This window comes from Plectropomus leopardus, chromosome 5, assembly GCF_026936395.1.
Source record: "Plectropomus leopardus strain MGB_pleo_1.0 chromosome 5, ASM2693639v1, whole genome shotgun sequence".
In the NCBI taxonomy this organism is placed as follows: Eukaryota; Metazoa; Chordata; class Actinopteri; order Perciformes; family Serranidae; genus Plectropomus; species Plectropomus leopardus.
In genome coordinates, this window is record NC_142180.1 from 7278065 (window position 1) to 7295723 (window position 17659).

The window sequence follows — 17659 nt, forward strand, 5'->3', positions numbered from 1 at the left end:
AGAAGAGTGTTTTTCTGAGCTTTTAGTGGCTGGGACTGTTTGACTCTCCTTTAAGATACCTTCACGGGGGAATACTGCCTCACTTCAACATGGTGAGTGTTTCTACCAGCACTGACATGTTTATTTGACTACTTCTGGCTGCGTGGCGTATTTCACAGATGCTGCTTGGCTAACCTAGCATTAGCTCCTTTTGTCAGTCGCATTTCATTTTTGAATATTAGCTGTTTCATAGCAGAAACAGTTCACTGTTTGTTTGATCAATTTGTTGAATTTTATTTATTGCTGTGCTATTATTGCTGTTCAGCTTGTTAGACATAGTATTTGCTGTCAGTTCTATGTTGCGGCCAACATAACTAATTTCCCCATCGAAAAAAACAACAACCCAACTTTACTTATCGATAGTGGTAGTAAATTAAAATATGTGTGAATATTCTGCACTATTGTGTTGTCACTGAAAAGCATATCCTCGCATGTAACTGTCATTTACACTTACCAGCTTTTTTGTTGTTTTTTGTTGGTATTAATTTAACTTCGATTTATTTCATGTAGCGTACATGAGCTTATTTTTTGACATGTGCAATGCATCATTCTCTACCTGTCCACCAGATGTCTTCTGACTTGTTCTCTTGTCCCACCAGTCACCTCACTCCTACATGCAGCCACTCCCTGCTGCCCCTCAATAACTCTTTCTCTCCAGTCACATGACTTTCCCCACCCATCTGCTCACCAGTAGAATCACTTTGTGGACTTTAGGATTTTTGCCCCTTTGGAAAGGTTTGGCTGCTTTTCAGGTTATGCGCCTTTATATTGTCAGTCAGTTGCTGAACTTTGCCAGTCTGCCTGCTTGATCTCCATTTGCATCCAATCTCTGTTGCCACACATCCACCAGCCGGGACAAAATGCATGTTTTCCTCTAGTGATGGTGTTGCTTTTAGAGGTTTGTTATTGCCCCCCCCCCCCCCCCTTTTTTTTAAAAATATATTTTCATCATTGGGGTAATACCCTAACTCACCCCTTATCTTTTGTTTCTACCTGTCAGTGTACTACAGAGATTTCTTTGGTTTGAGGAAAGTCAGCCTTATCCTGGAGATAAAAAATAATTTCACTTGATGGCCAGCAGGCACTTGTGTGTACTAAGTGTGAGTGTGTTTTTGTTTGTGTATGTATGTGTGTATTAGGGTCCCACTACTGTGTATCAGCACTGCGTTGGTAATGAGTTATGCAAACGGCTGAAAGTGGACACCAACTGAGAGGCCAGAGGAGTCCAGGCGAAAACAGCACATTCCCCCGGAGTCCTCATACCAGAGAGACACAGAGGAAGAAACATGGAGCCAGGAGAGCTGAGGATTTAACGTCTAAGTAAAATGTAGGTTTTGTTTAAACTTTGTAAAAAAAAAATCATTGCAGCCCCACTTTCTTTAATTTCACACAATGCACAGATTCTCTTTGAGTATAACTGATTGAAATACAGTGAGAAACTGTTAAACTGAATTATTGAAGACTTAAGTCAAAATTGAGTTACAGAAACGCTGTAACTATGGAAAAACTGTACTATACTGAGGACTATGATGTGTCCATCAACACTTTTACAGCCAAAGGCTTTTCTCCCCCAATTTTGATCAAATTGTGCTATAAACTGTACATGAGAATTTATGCTACTGTTATGATGTCATTGAGTATTTGAGCATTGTGTCATTTGTAAATAACTTAAAATATTCACACCAACAACGGTGGATGTGACAAGTCCTGAGTATAATAAAATATACAACAACAGGGTTTTCTATCGGGAATGATTTTGAAGATCGTTACTTCTCACTAAATATCATATCCAAAAATTCAATTTTGGCAGAAAATACTTAAAATTAAGAACTTAAGAATATTTTTTTTTTAAAAAAGGGGTTTTGTTTGTCATTTGCTTAATCTATTGATAAAGACAAATACATTCACTCTGAAATCACCTCCTTTGTTGTTTTTAATTTTTTGACTCCAGCACATGAGACTTTCACTGGCTCTGTTCCTCCATCCCTCCTCTATTTGTGTGCTAATTTCATCTGAGCCACGTGAGTGTTAGAATCTGAGGCAGGAGAAGCCCTCGTCACGTTAGTCATGCTCATGTGCATTAGCACAAGCTAAAGTTTACTCTGCGCACCTCACAGAAAACCATTTGATTCTATATTGCATGACCCTAGTCTGAGACATGCATATAACTCAATTTCTTTTGGTAATATTGATGATGAAGTAATGTTTATTTTTAAGACAAATCATGAAATCATATCACACAATTTACAACAGTTTAACAAATATGGAACACAAAAGTACCAATACAGTGCTGTGCTGATTTGTTTGCAAAAATAAAGTGGTCCACTCAGATATTATTTTATTTTATGAATTAATCCATATTCACACACTGCATCAGTCAATTACTATTTCCGTTAAATAGAACCTTATGATTCTATTTAATGCATTTCAGTTGCATGAACATAACTACAGAGCATTACATCTCAGTTTGATCTCATTCTCATAAACCTGCATGTTTACAGAAACATGAGATTTTTGGTTAATATTTTACGGACACTGGGGCGCAACGTAGTTGACCTGGGAGAGTGGGTGCCCCATGTACCTCGGCCCCTTGCTCCATACCCCCTCCCCCCATCACACTATCAGTCCTATCAAATAAAGGAGAAATTAAAAAAAATAATAATACAAATATTATAATATTTTAATATATAATATTTTACTGACACTGTCACTTTTTTCCCAGGATGCTTTTGGCTGATTGTGTGTGTAAACTTGGAGTTGAAGACAATAATCCTGCTAGTTCAACTGAAGATGCTCCCATGTGTATTCAGGTCAGTGGCTTGTTGGCATGAATAACACTGTACATGACTACAGAAATCAAACTTAAAGTAAGGGAAGTTCACTGCATTTCCACTTTAGGCTGGCTCTAAAAATGAATCAAAAGTAAACATGGTAACAAACTGGTAAAAATTCCACAGCCTTCAAGTCAGATTCACCCCTCGCTCCTCCCCAACTCCACCCTCTAAAATACGGTCACTTTTGGCTCCAAAAAATCGAATTTGGTGATGGCCAAGATGCCAAACTTAAGGCTTCAGATCGAGAATCCACAAATCAGTAGGTGACATCAAGGTAGCTACTTCTATCATGTTTTACAATCTGTGGTCAAATCACTGCAGACCACTGATGGGTCAACGAAAAATGTCACTAGCAAGACGCAGGACATCCTGCACAAATCCACCATTTTTAAATCACTGTCACTGTGCCTAAGGTCAACAGCAACCACAATATTTCTATTCAGTCCCAGATTTTAAGAGATGTCAGCCTGAACTGATGAAGTGCACACAATGCAGCGAGTGTTGGAATCAAAATGATGTCACGGCAGTTTCATGCGGGGTCGCTATGGCGATCAGCTGATAATCCTGCCTACACCGAGGGGGTACTATCCACAGCGGAAAAACAAAATAGAGAAAAAGGACAAGGTACCAAGAGTGAAACGAGGTGAGTCAAGCCGAGCTGTACTGTCTCGTGTATTTAAGCCATTAAACAAGAATTACCTGTCCTCCACCCAGGTTTCAAAAGACTTTTATTTGATGTTCACACTGAACTGTGAATCCCCTCAGATCAGTCTTATCTATTATTTATCGTTCAACTTAAAACCAACATGTCAACATGCTGACATGTTTGGACTAATCAGTCCAGAACAATAGAAATGATAAATAGAGTTATAAATCAAGCTGTAATAAGTCCACTGTCAGCAGAGACAAGAAGAGACTAATAAAAATATTGACCTGACACTGACAGGCTTTAACTGCTCAAAGCACCACAGCTCTCATGCTTTATGAGGAGTCAATTACATCTGCTTCCTGCTGGATTATGTTAACATAATAAACTGGTTTATACAAGACATGGCATGTGTAGTGGGGGGGCGGGCTTGCCAGGATGAAGTGGTGGAGTTAAGTGCTATTGGACAGAATTTAGATGTCACTGCTGGTGACAAGTGTGTGACGCATATCAGATGACGTTATGTTTTTCCACTGACTGCTCACACACCAATGGATGCTTTGCTTGCCAAAGACTATTGTTGTTGCATTGTTTTGTCAGGGCAACATGTTTAGTTCACTTCAGTTCATTCTAACAGCAGAGATGTTAGAAACATAACTCCTCTTCTTGGAGTGACAGCAGATACCAAGTCACTCATAGATAACAGCAGCATTGCTAAGCTCAGATATTCCAGCCTCTTCTTTCAACAAAATGTTAAAAATACGATCATTGAGTCACTCACATACAATGTCTCCAGGTGTATTATGGTTTAGAAAATAGTTAGATATTGCATACATCTTCGCAATCCTCCAAGTATTGTCTTTTTTAATTAGTAGAAATGTTTTAAATTTTTTTTATTCTGCTCTCAATTTTTTTTGATAAGACCTTGTTGACACGTATGTGTCCAGGATACTAATGATTCAGACCTGGATCAAAATGCATGTCATGGTAGACAACTGCCGGTTTTTCTATTGAAATAAATTGCAACATTCTTTTTTTTTTTTCAAAAGTGAAAATGTGCAAACAGTAAATTTATTTTCCCAATTTTAAACTTCCTAATAGAGAAACAAACAGGAACACGCAACTTGTTCGGCCGAAGGCAATTAACAGTAACCACTTCTGTGTCAAGAAAAGAAACTATCTAGACTGCATCACTTTGGCATTCGGGCAGCATTAGCATGGGTGATAATGTGATCCATCCATTACTTAATTTTCGGTTTATGTGGGCCTGCAACTTGTTGGCCTCGACCATAATCCTCAACATGACAGATGATCACAGTTAACAAAGATTTGTTGATCTCTTACATTATTTACAACATGCTATCCATTCAGATTGAATGAACTTTGGACATGTTCCCAATTCACCTGTTCACGTGTAGATCAGATGACCCTCTCTTACTGTATTACCTGTGTGTCTGCAGCCCTGGTCCTTCCCCTCTTCTTGGCAGAGAATAATTTCCACAGCCGTCCCCACAGAAAAGAGGCCATCAGACACACACTCCCAAATATCCAAATATCTTTATCCCTTAGGAAGTTCTCCATGATGAATATCTTCCTCTTCCTGTCCTTGATGTCCGCCTGCACAGGCTGCCTGTCTTATCTCACCCTCTGTGCCACCTGTGGCGAAGGAGTCTCAGGTGGCGGGCAACAAGTTGTTGACATTGGACGGGATAGCAGGTGTTGATTATGAAATAGTCGGGCTCCTGCGGCTGTGCATTGAATGCTCAGTATCTTGCTCACTACAGACTCGGACAAGAACAGAAGCTCTGTGCTGTCAAGCCACCTTCCCACCCAGCCAACCATTTACCCGGCTTCCTCCCTGCCTCCCACCCTGGGACCTAAAAGGAGAGAACATGCTGTCTCGGAGACGAGAAGGGGACAGGTGGTGTTGGGTTCAGGGTGTCGTTGCTGTACGCAGAATCAGATGCCTACTGCTGCTTCTGGCATGTTAGTGAGACCCCCGCGGTATCCTTTAACTTCAGACACAGCACTTCATGCATGCATGCATACTCCTAAGTATATCAGTCAGGCAAACCCTTTGCCTCTCCATACCTCAAGAACAGACAAAATTGTGTGTGTGCACCATTGCTGATGCATAAAGTAGCAAACAAGTCGTCAATCATACACGTTTTTAAACAAAGCTGGCATCAGTGTGGTACTATGTTTATCTTTTTTGTGGCCACATGTTGCATGGGGTTAAACGAGACAAGTATGTATTTTCAAGTGAACTGCAGTGTTCAGCCGAAGTGACAGAAATCAAGAAAGACTCCAAAATTTTATTTTCCGTTAATTGCATCAAGTTAACAGCTCAATGTTTGGTTATGTAAAATATTAAATTACACCTCAACAAAAAAGGAGATGAAAATTGAATCAAATGGCAAAATTCTGATATTAAAAAATGAAAAATTAAACCCCAAAACTCCTGTTTCTGTATATTCAGTGCACGTCACCGACACATAAGGATGTACAGATGCACTTTGTTGTCAGCAGAGGACTGTAGGCTTCCCTGTTTGGACTTGAAATGCCTCTGTGTGTGTGACAGCTATCTGTCTGGGTGGTAGCTGATGATTTATACTGGATAGTGGAATGAGACTGCTGCAGTCAAGCAGATCAGCTCTTTCCCCACACCCTGCCAAACCTGTCAGCTTACAGTGTGAAGGACTTTTAACCTTGGTGACTTTGTTCTTTTCTTTAAGAGAAGATGAGACTTTTGCTTGGTGCTTTAAAGTCATTTACTGAGTTTTGATTTACTAAGATTAATATTTGGGCTGTCTGCCTTTACTTGACAGGACAGGTTAAGCGTGAAAGGGTGAAAGACGGGATGACATGCAACAAGGGCTGAGGCCAGAATCGGACCTGCGGACGCTGCATAAGGACGTAGCCTGAAAATTAGCTTTAGTTTTAAGATTGTAAAGATTCTGCAACAGCAGACCAAAGCAAGCTTGATTTAACTTGCAGCAACAGGTGGGGAGGTTGAAAGGTCAAGGAGGTTACAGATCAGGACCCCTGGGAGGTAAATATTCCCCCGTGGAATCTGAGGACAACCTGTGCACAGAGCCAAAATGACAGCGATAATGAAGCTGGTGGCTGACCTGCACCTTTCTGATGTGTGGAACAGTTTATAGTAGTTAAGCTATGAAATAGGATGGAGGCAGTAGAAGGACAGGTGGTGGAGCAGATGTACCACTGAGGTCAGAGTTCAGAGAGAACAATGAGAGAGTTGTTCGCTGGACACTTTGATAGGCTGAGAATATCAGTGGTGTACTGTAACGAAGTGATAATATTTTGTAACTTAAGTCTTTTTTGGAGTACCTGTAAGCCACTTAAGTTTTTAAATTTCTGCCAATGTTTACTTTACTCCACTTTATTTCCTGAATGAAATTTATACTTTTATTCTACTTCATTCCTCGGTATTTGAGTAGAAGTATTTTACTCCAGTTTTACTCCAGTACTCCAGTTGTCCTAGCTTGCAAGTTAGATCACAAGTTCATCACATAAGGACACATAGAATGGTGCTCTCAAAGCCACAGTAAATTCCCAATTTCCAGTCAAGGCTGCATGCTATATCAGATGCTACATGCAAGTGTTTTACACGAAGAGATAGAGGCAACTGCTCGGTGACTTCTCCACTGCAGTCTTTCAGCCCTGGAGCTTTCTTTGAATCATTTAAGGTGTCCGTTTTTAAGAGGATGTACAAAAAAGAATTAACTTCATAATTCTCAGAATTCTGACCACTTGCATTTTTTATTACCATAAGTTACTTGTATTTTTACTCTCAGTACTTAATTGCATTTATCATTAATTATAAAGGCATTACTTTTCTAATTGTAAGTACAGTAAATATCAATAAATAATACTTTACTTAAATAAATAAATATATACTTTAAGACTTTTGCTCAAGTAATATTCTAGTAGGTGACTTTAACCTTTACTGAAGTCATTTTCTGTTGAGATATCTGTACTTTAACTCAAGTATGGCTTTCAGTTACTTCATCTACCACTGGACAATATTATATTTGGAGCCACCCACCTAACTGAAACAGTTCCTTCATCGCCCCCTGGTGGCCACTTTGAAAACACCACTGAATTAGTTGTACAAGATAAAACATAAAACAAATCTCCAGCATAATGTAAAGTACCCATGATGCATATACTGTAAGCAACTTTTCTCCAGTGCAAAGCTACACTGAGGTCAAACAGCAGCTGGACTCTCCATAGAGATCATACACATAGTGGAAGATCTTACTTTACAGGTTACATATATTGAAATGATAAATAAATAAAAAATGTATGAACTGGTCATCAAAGGTGGAAGTCATGATGATGACCGCTTAACTTTATTTTGTCTTTTTTGGTAAAATGGCAACTTGCCTTTAAAAAACAACATTTGACTAAATAACTGTATATCCTGTTTATAAACCAGTTTTTCATGTACCAGTTGACTTGTTTAGGTTTATGTCCTCCTTTAATGTTAATCACACCCAGGGGTTTAAATGCAGACATTAACATGACATTAGCGACTTCAACATTTATTTCTATTTACATAAATAAATATCTGCAAGCAACTTAGTAACCAACCTGTTATATGTAGAGCTCTTTATAATAAGTAGATAAAATAAGTAAGTAAAATTTAATGCTGCCAGCTTTAGTGTCAAGATCTTGATTGACTGAAATATTTTGTTGTAACCACATTGTGCTTCATATTGACTCAAAGGCATTTGTGATTTGTTTTACTTTAAAACACCTATGCTATTATCTAAGCATCTAACTATATAATTTTACATTAAAGAATAATCTTCATAGTTTCAGATGACCTTTCTATAGTTAATATGAGCAGGCCACCCAGGCTGCAGAGTTGTTTTCTGTTACAGTTTACATTGTACTTAATTTGAATGGCTGATATATGTCAGTATCTGAAATTAACGTTTGACATCTTCTGCTGATGATGTCTGACATTAACAGTAGCTCATATCAGAGAGCAAGGCCTCGAATCATTTTCTAAATGAGCAAACTGGCCCACTGGCCACCTTTTGGCATTTAGATCTGTGTGCATTGACCAGGCGCCAGACATTCATGTCAGTCTGTGGTTTACTGTATGTGCGTGTGTGACAGGCTTGAGCTGAGGAGGTTCAAACAGACAAGAAAAACATTAAAAGATCTACAGCTCCCTCTAGTGAGCTGGTTGCGTTCCACCTGTCAGGGCATGTTGCGCCTGCCAACAGGTGCCGAGAGCTGGAATAGTGTTTGCGGTGGGTTATTTCAGTTCCCTTCATCATCCCCCCTACACAGACCACTGATTGTGGCTCAGGATGAACACATATTGCCATCAGGGGGCACAACATTGTTACAGAGACAGAGTCATTCTCATGCAATCTCTCTCCCATAAATACCGGCTGTATGGTGGACTGACTTAGAGTTAGGAGCTCAATAACAGCTATTTCATCGGCAATAAAAAGAGGGATTAACAATGAATTTAGAGAACCATACTGGTGTTTGCTTGTTTTAGCTACAAATCACAATCTTTTTCTTAGTGCTGAATATTTTTTAAATGCTTTGGAAGTGGTTAGCAGTAATGATACGTACGTTTTTGTAAATGTGCTAAGCATGCAGAGAGTTATGTTTGTTGTTGTTTGACAAGTTAGCCTTATTGAGTAGATCCAATTAAATATGGCAAAAGTGTGGGGGTTCTTACTGAGTAACCCAAAATATTCAAGTCAAATGCATCAGTCAGTTCTACCAAAGTGTCCAAAAGTAATATGGTTAGAAGGAATAAGGGAGTGACAAAAACAGTGTTTTTCATTTCCAGGAACCGCTGATTTATCCGATCAACAGTTGTCAGGGAGTGAGTATAACGCTTCTGTGTGGATGATAAAAGTGAGGAGAGTAAAAGCAGTGTTTGGTACCTGCTGGTTTCTTACCTCCATTTCCACATGTTTGAGCTCCCAGAAGCAGCGCATGGTCTCCACTTTTTCCAGGTGGCGGTAGAAGGCCAGTCGGCCCAGGCGGAGGCTGTTGCTGCGGTTGCGGATGGCCTTTAGCCCCTCCATTTTCTCAACGATGGGAGACATGGGGATCGGTGGTGGTACAGCAGATGACGGGTGTTTCATACTCTTGCCAGAAACAGATTCATTACGCAGGGGCTTCTTGTCAGACCTGAAAATACAGCGTTTTTTAAATTTATTTTTTATTAACCTTTTTCCTTAAAAATACTGTATATCATTACATTCACCCTGAATCCAGCAACGCAACATTTATGCAATATGTAATCAGTAAGTAACTCTACTAAAAACAATGAATACAAACAATAAAAAGTACACACAAGGTAAATACACAAGACAAACACACAAAACAATAAAAGCTACATAGAGGGAACACCGATTTCAGTGCTAACGAAACAGACTCTTAAAACCACTGACTGACTGCGTTTATTTAATTTGGGGAAGACACTTCCAGAGGGGGGGGGCCACAACTGCAAAAGGACAGTCCTCTTTGGTTTTAAGCCTCAATTTTGGGACAGCCAGAAGGCCTTGCTTAGAAGAGCCTAGTGATCTCACCATGGCTAGGGGTACATAATAATTCAGAAATATAAAGTGGGGCCAGCCCATTTAGTGCTTTAGTGATTATAAGAATATTAAAATAAATTTTGAACTCTGTGGGTAACAAACATTGAAACATTGACCCACTAAGAATGGTGAAATGTGCAGCCTGTGCTGTGTATGATTTAGCAGTCTAACGAGCGCATTTTGGACCACCACCAATATGGCTCTAAAGCAATTAGTTAATAAATTTTGACCAGATAAAACTTCAAGAAAATTTCTTGCTCCAGTTTCTTAAGTGTGAGAATTGGGTGATTCCCTGATCTTTTTATTTTAATATATTTGTGTTTCAAATGGTTGATCAGGCAAGGCAAGCTATTTTAAGGCAACCACTTGTACCTTGTACTTCTGAGAAATTAATTAATTAACATTTTTCAACATTTTCTAACTATTATCTGTCTTTAATTTTCGGTTAGTGTTTGTATAATATTTTATTACATTAGAGCTCAAGCAAAGTTGAAGCTTAATCATGCAAAATTTCTAAACATTACTTACATTCAGCCCATTTTGCTTTTCGTTCCCTTATATGATTGTTGTGTTGATCGAAACTTTAGGACATGGTGATGTCACTATTTTCAGACATTTTATAGACCAAACCAATTTACTGCATCACATGGATGCAAAAATATTCTAAAGTGCTGTTATAAAGCTGTCCTGTTAACCGGTGTGCAGCATTGCTTTAAGGGATTGCTGCATTGTTACAATTAGTATGGCAGCTTAATCTATTGCCCAGCTATAATCTGCACTTTTGAAATAGCGCTACACACCATATGCTTTGGCCCAGCCTTCCAGTGGACAGCAGTATCTCTGATCCAAGTGGGATGACTGATGATGTGGTGGGGAAATCCGCCCTGACGCCTGCTGGCGACAGCTGGCTTTCTGCTGTGCTCTACCTGTTTAGCCTCTGGGGGAGTCATGGAAGATCACCGGGGATATTTATACCTCAAGAGTGTAAATGTCCTGCCTTTGCTTGACAATTACAGAGGTCAGAGAGTGGCTGTAGTTTCAGCACGCTGCATGAACCCCTGATGCAGGCTGTATGTAGCAGCCAGGGTTGTTCTCCTGCATCTCAGGGTAGGATTTCAACTCCAGTGCTAAAACCACAAGAGTGGCCAGGGGTGCACCTGTCACTGTTTCTTATGTTGGCCTTTTTACCTTTGGTGATCTATTTACACATTCTAAAGCTGTTTTTTTAAATGTAATTTCCTAAAGGAGGGACTGGGCTTAGGCTGCAAGTGGGATACATTTAACAACTCATTAATTTATACTGTTAATTGCCAGATTATAAAATGCATGACCCATAATAGAAGATTATTTATATAATTGCATTCATGACAAGATATTTAGTGCATTAGAAATCTTAGTTAAAAAAATGACAAATGTATGAATAAAGTCTGAAAATGTTTTAAGTTCAGGAAAAAAGTCATACAGTCTTTAAGGGATTTTGGCTGGATTGTAGGCAGATCATAGCTTTTTTATGAAGACATTTTTTGTCAAATGTTTTACATAAATGTTTGCGTAAATTCATCTTTGGGTAGACCAATTACCACAAATTCTTTCAATAATTAAATCCCTTGTTTGTCATATGTTGCTGAGATCTACAAAGTAGTTTTTTGTACAAAAGTTACCAGACTCACTACATCAGACTACATTATAAAGGTACTTGTGGCTTTTTTCAGCTAGTTACTTGAAGAAAATGTTAGTATTTTTTCTGTAAACCCCTGGATGCATTACATTTATATTTCATATATATCATATCAACATTGCTAAAGTGACATTGTATATGAGCTAACTTCTGTCATTGTGAGGTGGAGGGGATGGTGGCTAGATGTCTGCCAGCCTGCAGACCACTGTTTGGGCCCAACAAACAACAAAGTGGTTGTTTTTAAAGAGTCATTACAGTGTTCCCAACAACTTTTTAGCCACCAAACGTTTTTTTTTCCTGGCTTTTTTTTAGCAGTCCACTGCTGTGTTTCCAATAGGAGTAGTGCCTTGAAAAGCTGTTAATTTTTACTGAGACAGTTATTTTTTTCAGCCTGGATTGTGCCACCAAAACCAAAAATTTTAAGTCAAAATATAAACTTTTTCCAACCATAACCAAATGATTTTTTGCGCAAAATAACTGCATCTACAGTATTATAGAAACATACATTTTCAAGATATCTGTTGCATGATAACAAACAAATGTAATGTATGGTTTAAATTTATTTTGGTGATTGCTTAGTAATTTTAAAGATTTTACATTGAAGGTAATGTAGTGACCCCACAAAATATTAAACAGTAAAAATCATTTCTGAAAAGTCATGTTTTCAATGACTATTAAAATCCTTGTTGTAGCTTGATTCTAATGTATCTGATATTAATTTTCTCAACTTGTTGAGCTTGTAATCATCCAACTAATCTCAATGCACAGAAATCCCCTAATTTTTCAGAAGCTATGAATGATCCAGGCACAATGATTAGATTTAAGAACACTACATTTGTAAAACATGATCAGAAAAAAAAACGCACGTAAGTGTGTCATTTGCGGTATTTTTACATGTATGTATTTCTAATTTTACTTGAACTGAGACGACAGCTGTCTGACCTTACCACCAGCGGGCCTCTTTCTTTGAATTCAGTGTTTTGAGGATGGCCTTTCAAGAACTCTTCTGGCTGTTTTGACGATGTTGGCGGAGCTGAGACGGCTCACAGCCCTCAGGAGCCCTGATGCTCCTGGGAGGCTGGGTGACCCTGGGTCACTCACTTTAAAGGGCTTTATTTTGGGTGTGCTGTAGTACAAGGCGAGGGGTCAAGGGGCACACTATCACCAAAAATGGAAAATGCCCATCGGTGAAAAACCGTTAGGAGGCAGGGGCTGTCACAATGCTCGTTGCCAGGCAGACAGGAATTAAAGCTGAATAGATCGCTTTCCATTGTGGTCACTTGGACTCAGTGCAGTTGTTGCTTTAACCACCCCTTACATAAGGCTATTGTGTATGGTATGTGGCTGTCTTTTATGTGTGCTTGCATGCTAGTAGCAAGTGTGTCACTGTCCAAGCAATGCTGTAGTTTGTGTATGTTTACTTTGCTTGGCGGCCCTTCAGTAATCCCCATCTATAAAATGGCAGGGGGGTTCCTATCTGTCTTCTTCATCGTAATCCTTCCATGTAACTGATAGGAAGACCCGCATGTGTCTCATAACTCCTAAAGTAGCAATGATTCATGGAGACCCCTGAGGACTGTGTGATTCCAATAGAGTATGTTTAGATGATTAAAGAGCAAGAGAAAAAAAGAAGGGGGGTTGGTATCGTTCAAATCCCCCCCTAAAATGCCAAATGTGCCATAAGAGCAAAGTGATGAGAGGAAACATCAAAGTGAAAACCTCCCCACAGGAATTAAATATCACAAATCTATTTATACTGACTGTCTATGGGGGTTAAAGGAATTTAAAAAAAAACATATGCACCACAATGTTGATTATGACAATAATGCTAATTGAAAGGGGCAGAATCAAGATATTTTTGGTTTAGTTAATTAATTTCTCTATGTTTCGGACAGTGGCCAAATGCTCTATCAAAGGCTGTAGCTGCATAGCTGTGGATTTATTAACAGGCTAATTGTACAAGCTGGGGACAATAGAGAGTGTTAAAAAGAGAAACGCCGTGAAAGACAGTAGCAACAGGTGTCAATATAACACTCCTGCGTCACTCTGCTTCATGTCTTGTTAAGGCCACAACATGATACCGGGGTCGTAAAAAGTGTAAGATGAGAACTATTGTAGTGAGAATATACTGAATCTGGCCTCCAAAAAATATATCATACCATTCAGTATCATTTTTAACTGATGGGGTAAAAAAAATACATTCTGTGCTATGAAATGAGCCTAATTGTATTGGAATTTCATACTTTGTCATATAAAAACAACTGACACAAAAAATAGATACAGAAATGGTTGATTTTTTCCCTACGTTTTGGAGTTTATTTTTTATGTACAAAAATAATTAAGTCTTGCCAATGTGTGTAAAATACTTTCACTTCCTGTTTTAGCAGCCTGGTCGCTTGAAGAAACTGGCATTGTGTCTGCAAACCATAAATATGTTACATTTGCATGTTTCATAATATTCTATCAACATTTTTAAAGAGACTTGGTTATGACTTGAGGAGGTTGAATACCATTATACCTTGACAAGATGCCTGCTAAGCCACACACTACTGCAGACCACTGTTCAAGCCCACAGACAGCAAAACTGGTTGTGATTTAGCAAGTCATAGCTATATCTCTTAAAGCATCCAATGTTTCTAGTGGCTTTTTAGGAATGAAAAATAGGCATGAAAAGTGGTTGTTTGTTACAAACATAGATGCTTTTCTGGCAGGGCTCTGGCCCCAAAACTAGATTTATTTAGAGCTAAAACTCTTACTAATAACCAACGTGCAAATGTAATGTATCCATTGTTTGCAAAAATGTACAATGCCAAGATTTTTTCTGGCAATGTGGTTGGTCTTATAGATAACAAAATGCAAATCCATTTCATCCCTGTGCATCCAAGACAGGTTTGCTTTCAGCCAAGCTTAGCTCTCAGGCTACAAGCCACAGGATAAAACGGCTGGCCTTGCACCATGAACGCTGCTGTCAAACAAATCCTCTGCTTTCATATGTACATATTTTATCTTGTGTATTAACACATGTAGAAATAGAAAATGTGGTTTAACGAGCAGCTACAGCCTGCAGTCACACTATTTATTGATTATCAACAGCTGTTAGCGGCTAAAAAAAGAAACCCAGATGACTCTTGCTCTTGCTGGTAACTGTCTTTGTAGAACACATCAAAACAAGAGATTTTTTATTTGTTGGAACATGTATTTCTATTATTTTTGACAGGTTAGCCATTTCTTGCTTTTAGCCTTTGTGCTAAGAATGATTTAATATATTTTGAACATATTTTTGCAATAAATGCTAAAAATACTAACATAAAAATATGATTTTACAAATCAGAATGAATAGTCATAACAATATGTTGACATAATAAGATTTTGTTTTCAAAAGTGACTGTGTATCCCTACATTTGATTTGTATTTTGTTTATTTTTATCTCAGTCTCTATTTGACCTGGTGTGGAATAACAAGCCAGGCTTTAACATTGCACAATGAGTCAGTGTGAGCGAGCTCAGCCCTGTCAACATTTCATGTAGCACATTCTGTAATTAAAAAATTGAAAAATCATCCAGCTTCTGTTGTGTGTATCCGCTGCTAGGTAAACACACGTTGCCGTCTCTCTCAACTGAGATAACAGTAAGTGGCGAGAGGAGACACCAAATCTGCTACGTGCACGTTAGCTCGGGTTGTGTTCACGTGTGCTTGCGTCCAAGCATATACTTATGTAAGTGTGTGTGTAAGTAATCTAAGGCCTAACTCTGCGAGGGTTTGTTTGTTACATGTGAGAACGACATGGAAACAGCAATGGGGCAGATTTGGGGTCTTTTTTAGGTATCAGTCTAGGACAGAGGGTCTAATCCCAGACGGACTGAGTAGGAGGGGCAGCCTCAAATGGAGAGTCTTCACCCCAGGGTGCTATCTCTCTCTCAGGGGCCCATGCTGTCCTGGTTTAGTAGTCGCATGGAAACAGACATCAAAGCCTATAAACCATAGGAATGCGGGGGAGGTGTCTCTGAGTGTAGTGTGTATGTGTGTGTGTGGAAAAGAGAAGTGTACAGAATATTGTCGTCTAACCAAATTTGTCTTTGGTCTCTACTCAGACAAAGTAAGCAAAAATTAAAGCTGAAACACTGAAAATGAAAAAATCTATAAAATACAATAAACTCTTACATTATGACGTCTAAAGACCTCCAAAGAGGCCGCACAGTGTAGTGTAAATGCACTGCAGTGCAGATCTCTGAATGCTCTCCGCTAAACGACACGCTGCTCAGCTGTAAGCTCGTTCACGGGGGGGAAAAGGCCCAGAAAATGTGAAAAATACTGATCATATCTTCTAGCCCACACTCCTTCATTAGAGATGATCCTCAAGTGACCGTAGCCAGTTCCCAAATTAATAGGCATCAAACTGAACATGTTGACATCCCAACACGGTGATATCAAATGATCAACAGGTTTATTTTTCCCCATCTAAACTCCACATTCCCTTCTTTCCAGCCTGCCAGCTCGCTGTAACTTTCATCACGGCCGGTGCCAAGTCATGATCAACGTATCATCACCACTTCTCTCTGTGGAGTGTCCAATGCAAATAGTTGGACTGAGGATGTTCTCTTAAGATGGGGCCAAATATTTAATGAACCCGAACGACCCTGAAATTCTGCTGTAAGTGCCATATACAATACACATACATAAATAAACACATATTTGGAGTACATATTATATGGGTACAGTAACAGGCTTCTCAGAAAATGCACATACTGCATGGTCATCATACTGCAGCTTACGCACTCACACTACTTTTACACGAGTATACCCTCTCATGCAGTACAGTATGCACAGATACACACACTCATTTGTTCCCTTACAGACATATTTGGTACCCGCAGCCCTCTCCAATCTGTCACACTGACAACAGCTCAGCAGCCTCTGCAGACGAGTGTAACTGTAGAGCTTCCACTCACTGTACTTTCAGTACGTTATACTCAGTGCCCTTAAACGTCCCTGATAGTGTGATATAGTCTTTTTTGAAGAGTTTTAAAATCATAGCACTAAACCTATGCCTTCAGGTTGTTTTTATCTTTTAACTCAATAAATCAATGTGCCGGTAATTTGACAAGTGACACCCTGCACTGTGCGTAACTGACACCACAGGAAAAGAGGTGTTAGAATTTCAAACACGGCCATTATGCAGGTTAAAGATTGCTTTGCATTTCTGAGGAATAACACAAATAGTCATTGTATGCAAGTCAGAAACGTCTCTTTGGCTTTTCAAATTAGGGACAGTGAAAATATACCAGAGTTGCAATAAAAGACTTACCCTTGATAGTTGGGGACATTTGCAATCACCAAAATGGTCTTCTCCTTTCCTCCCATGTCTCTCATGGGTGTGATGGAGCCTCTGTCTCCAGGGTTCCTCTCTTCCTCAACTGGTTTATGTTTCCAGGTCCTGGTGCTAGTGGATGCTCTTTTTCCTTCCTACACACACATGCAGGTAGCTGGGACAAAATGATCCAGTGTGACTGATAGACAGACAGACAGACAGTTTAGGAGAGGCAGCTCAATGGGAAGCTCTGGCTGCTTGTGGCTCTCTGCAGTGGGAGCCACAGACGCCCAGGGATAAGCACCAGAAGGGGGCGGGTGAGGGAAAGAGAGGGTGTATGGGTGGAGGTAGAGGAGGAGGAGGAAGGGGGGGCTCTGCTCTGGGACTAAGGGACCACAAGCAGGGACAGAGTGGAAGAAGCGTTCCAGGGAATGTGGCTTGTTATAAAGGAATGAGTGGCATGCCAGAGCGCCATGTGTCTGTGCAAGAGGACGGATGATAGACTGAAAGAGAGAGAGGGATACAGAGAGATGGGGTGCTGAAATGAAAATC

General features: G+C 39.5%; 1 protein-coding gene and 1 long non-coding RNA gene across 2 annotated transcripts in view; one reads left to right on the plus strand and one right to left on the minus strand.

Moving 5' to 3' along the window:
• mylk4b (myosin light chain kinase family, member 4b) overlaps nt 1–17369 on the minus strand; it is a 38726-nt gene extending 21357 nt beyond the window's left edge. Inside the window, exons 1-2 of the mRNA XM_088077443.1 lie at nt 17105–17369; nt 9477–9711 (exon numbers count right to left, since the gene is read on the minus strand). Of these exons, the coding sequence (XP_087933569.1) occupies nt 9477–9711; nt 17105–17169 (300 nt within the window). The 5' untranslated portion in view covers nt 17170–17369. The remainder of the gene's footprint in view (nt 1–9476; nt 9712–17104) is intronic.
• LOC148189516 (uncharacterized) lies at nt 1145–16409 on the plus strand. The gene is made up of 3 exons (XR_015776578.1): nt 1145–1366; nt 2762–2849; nt 16285–16409. It is a non-coding gene; the product is annotated as an uncharacterized LOC148189516 (long non-coding RNA).
• Nucleotides 17370–17659: the final 290 nt, after the last annotated feature.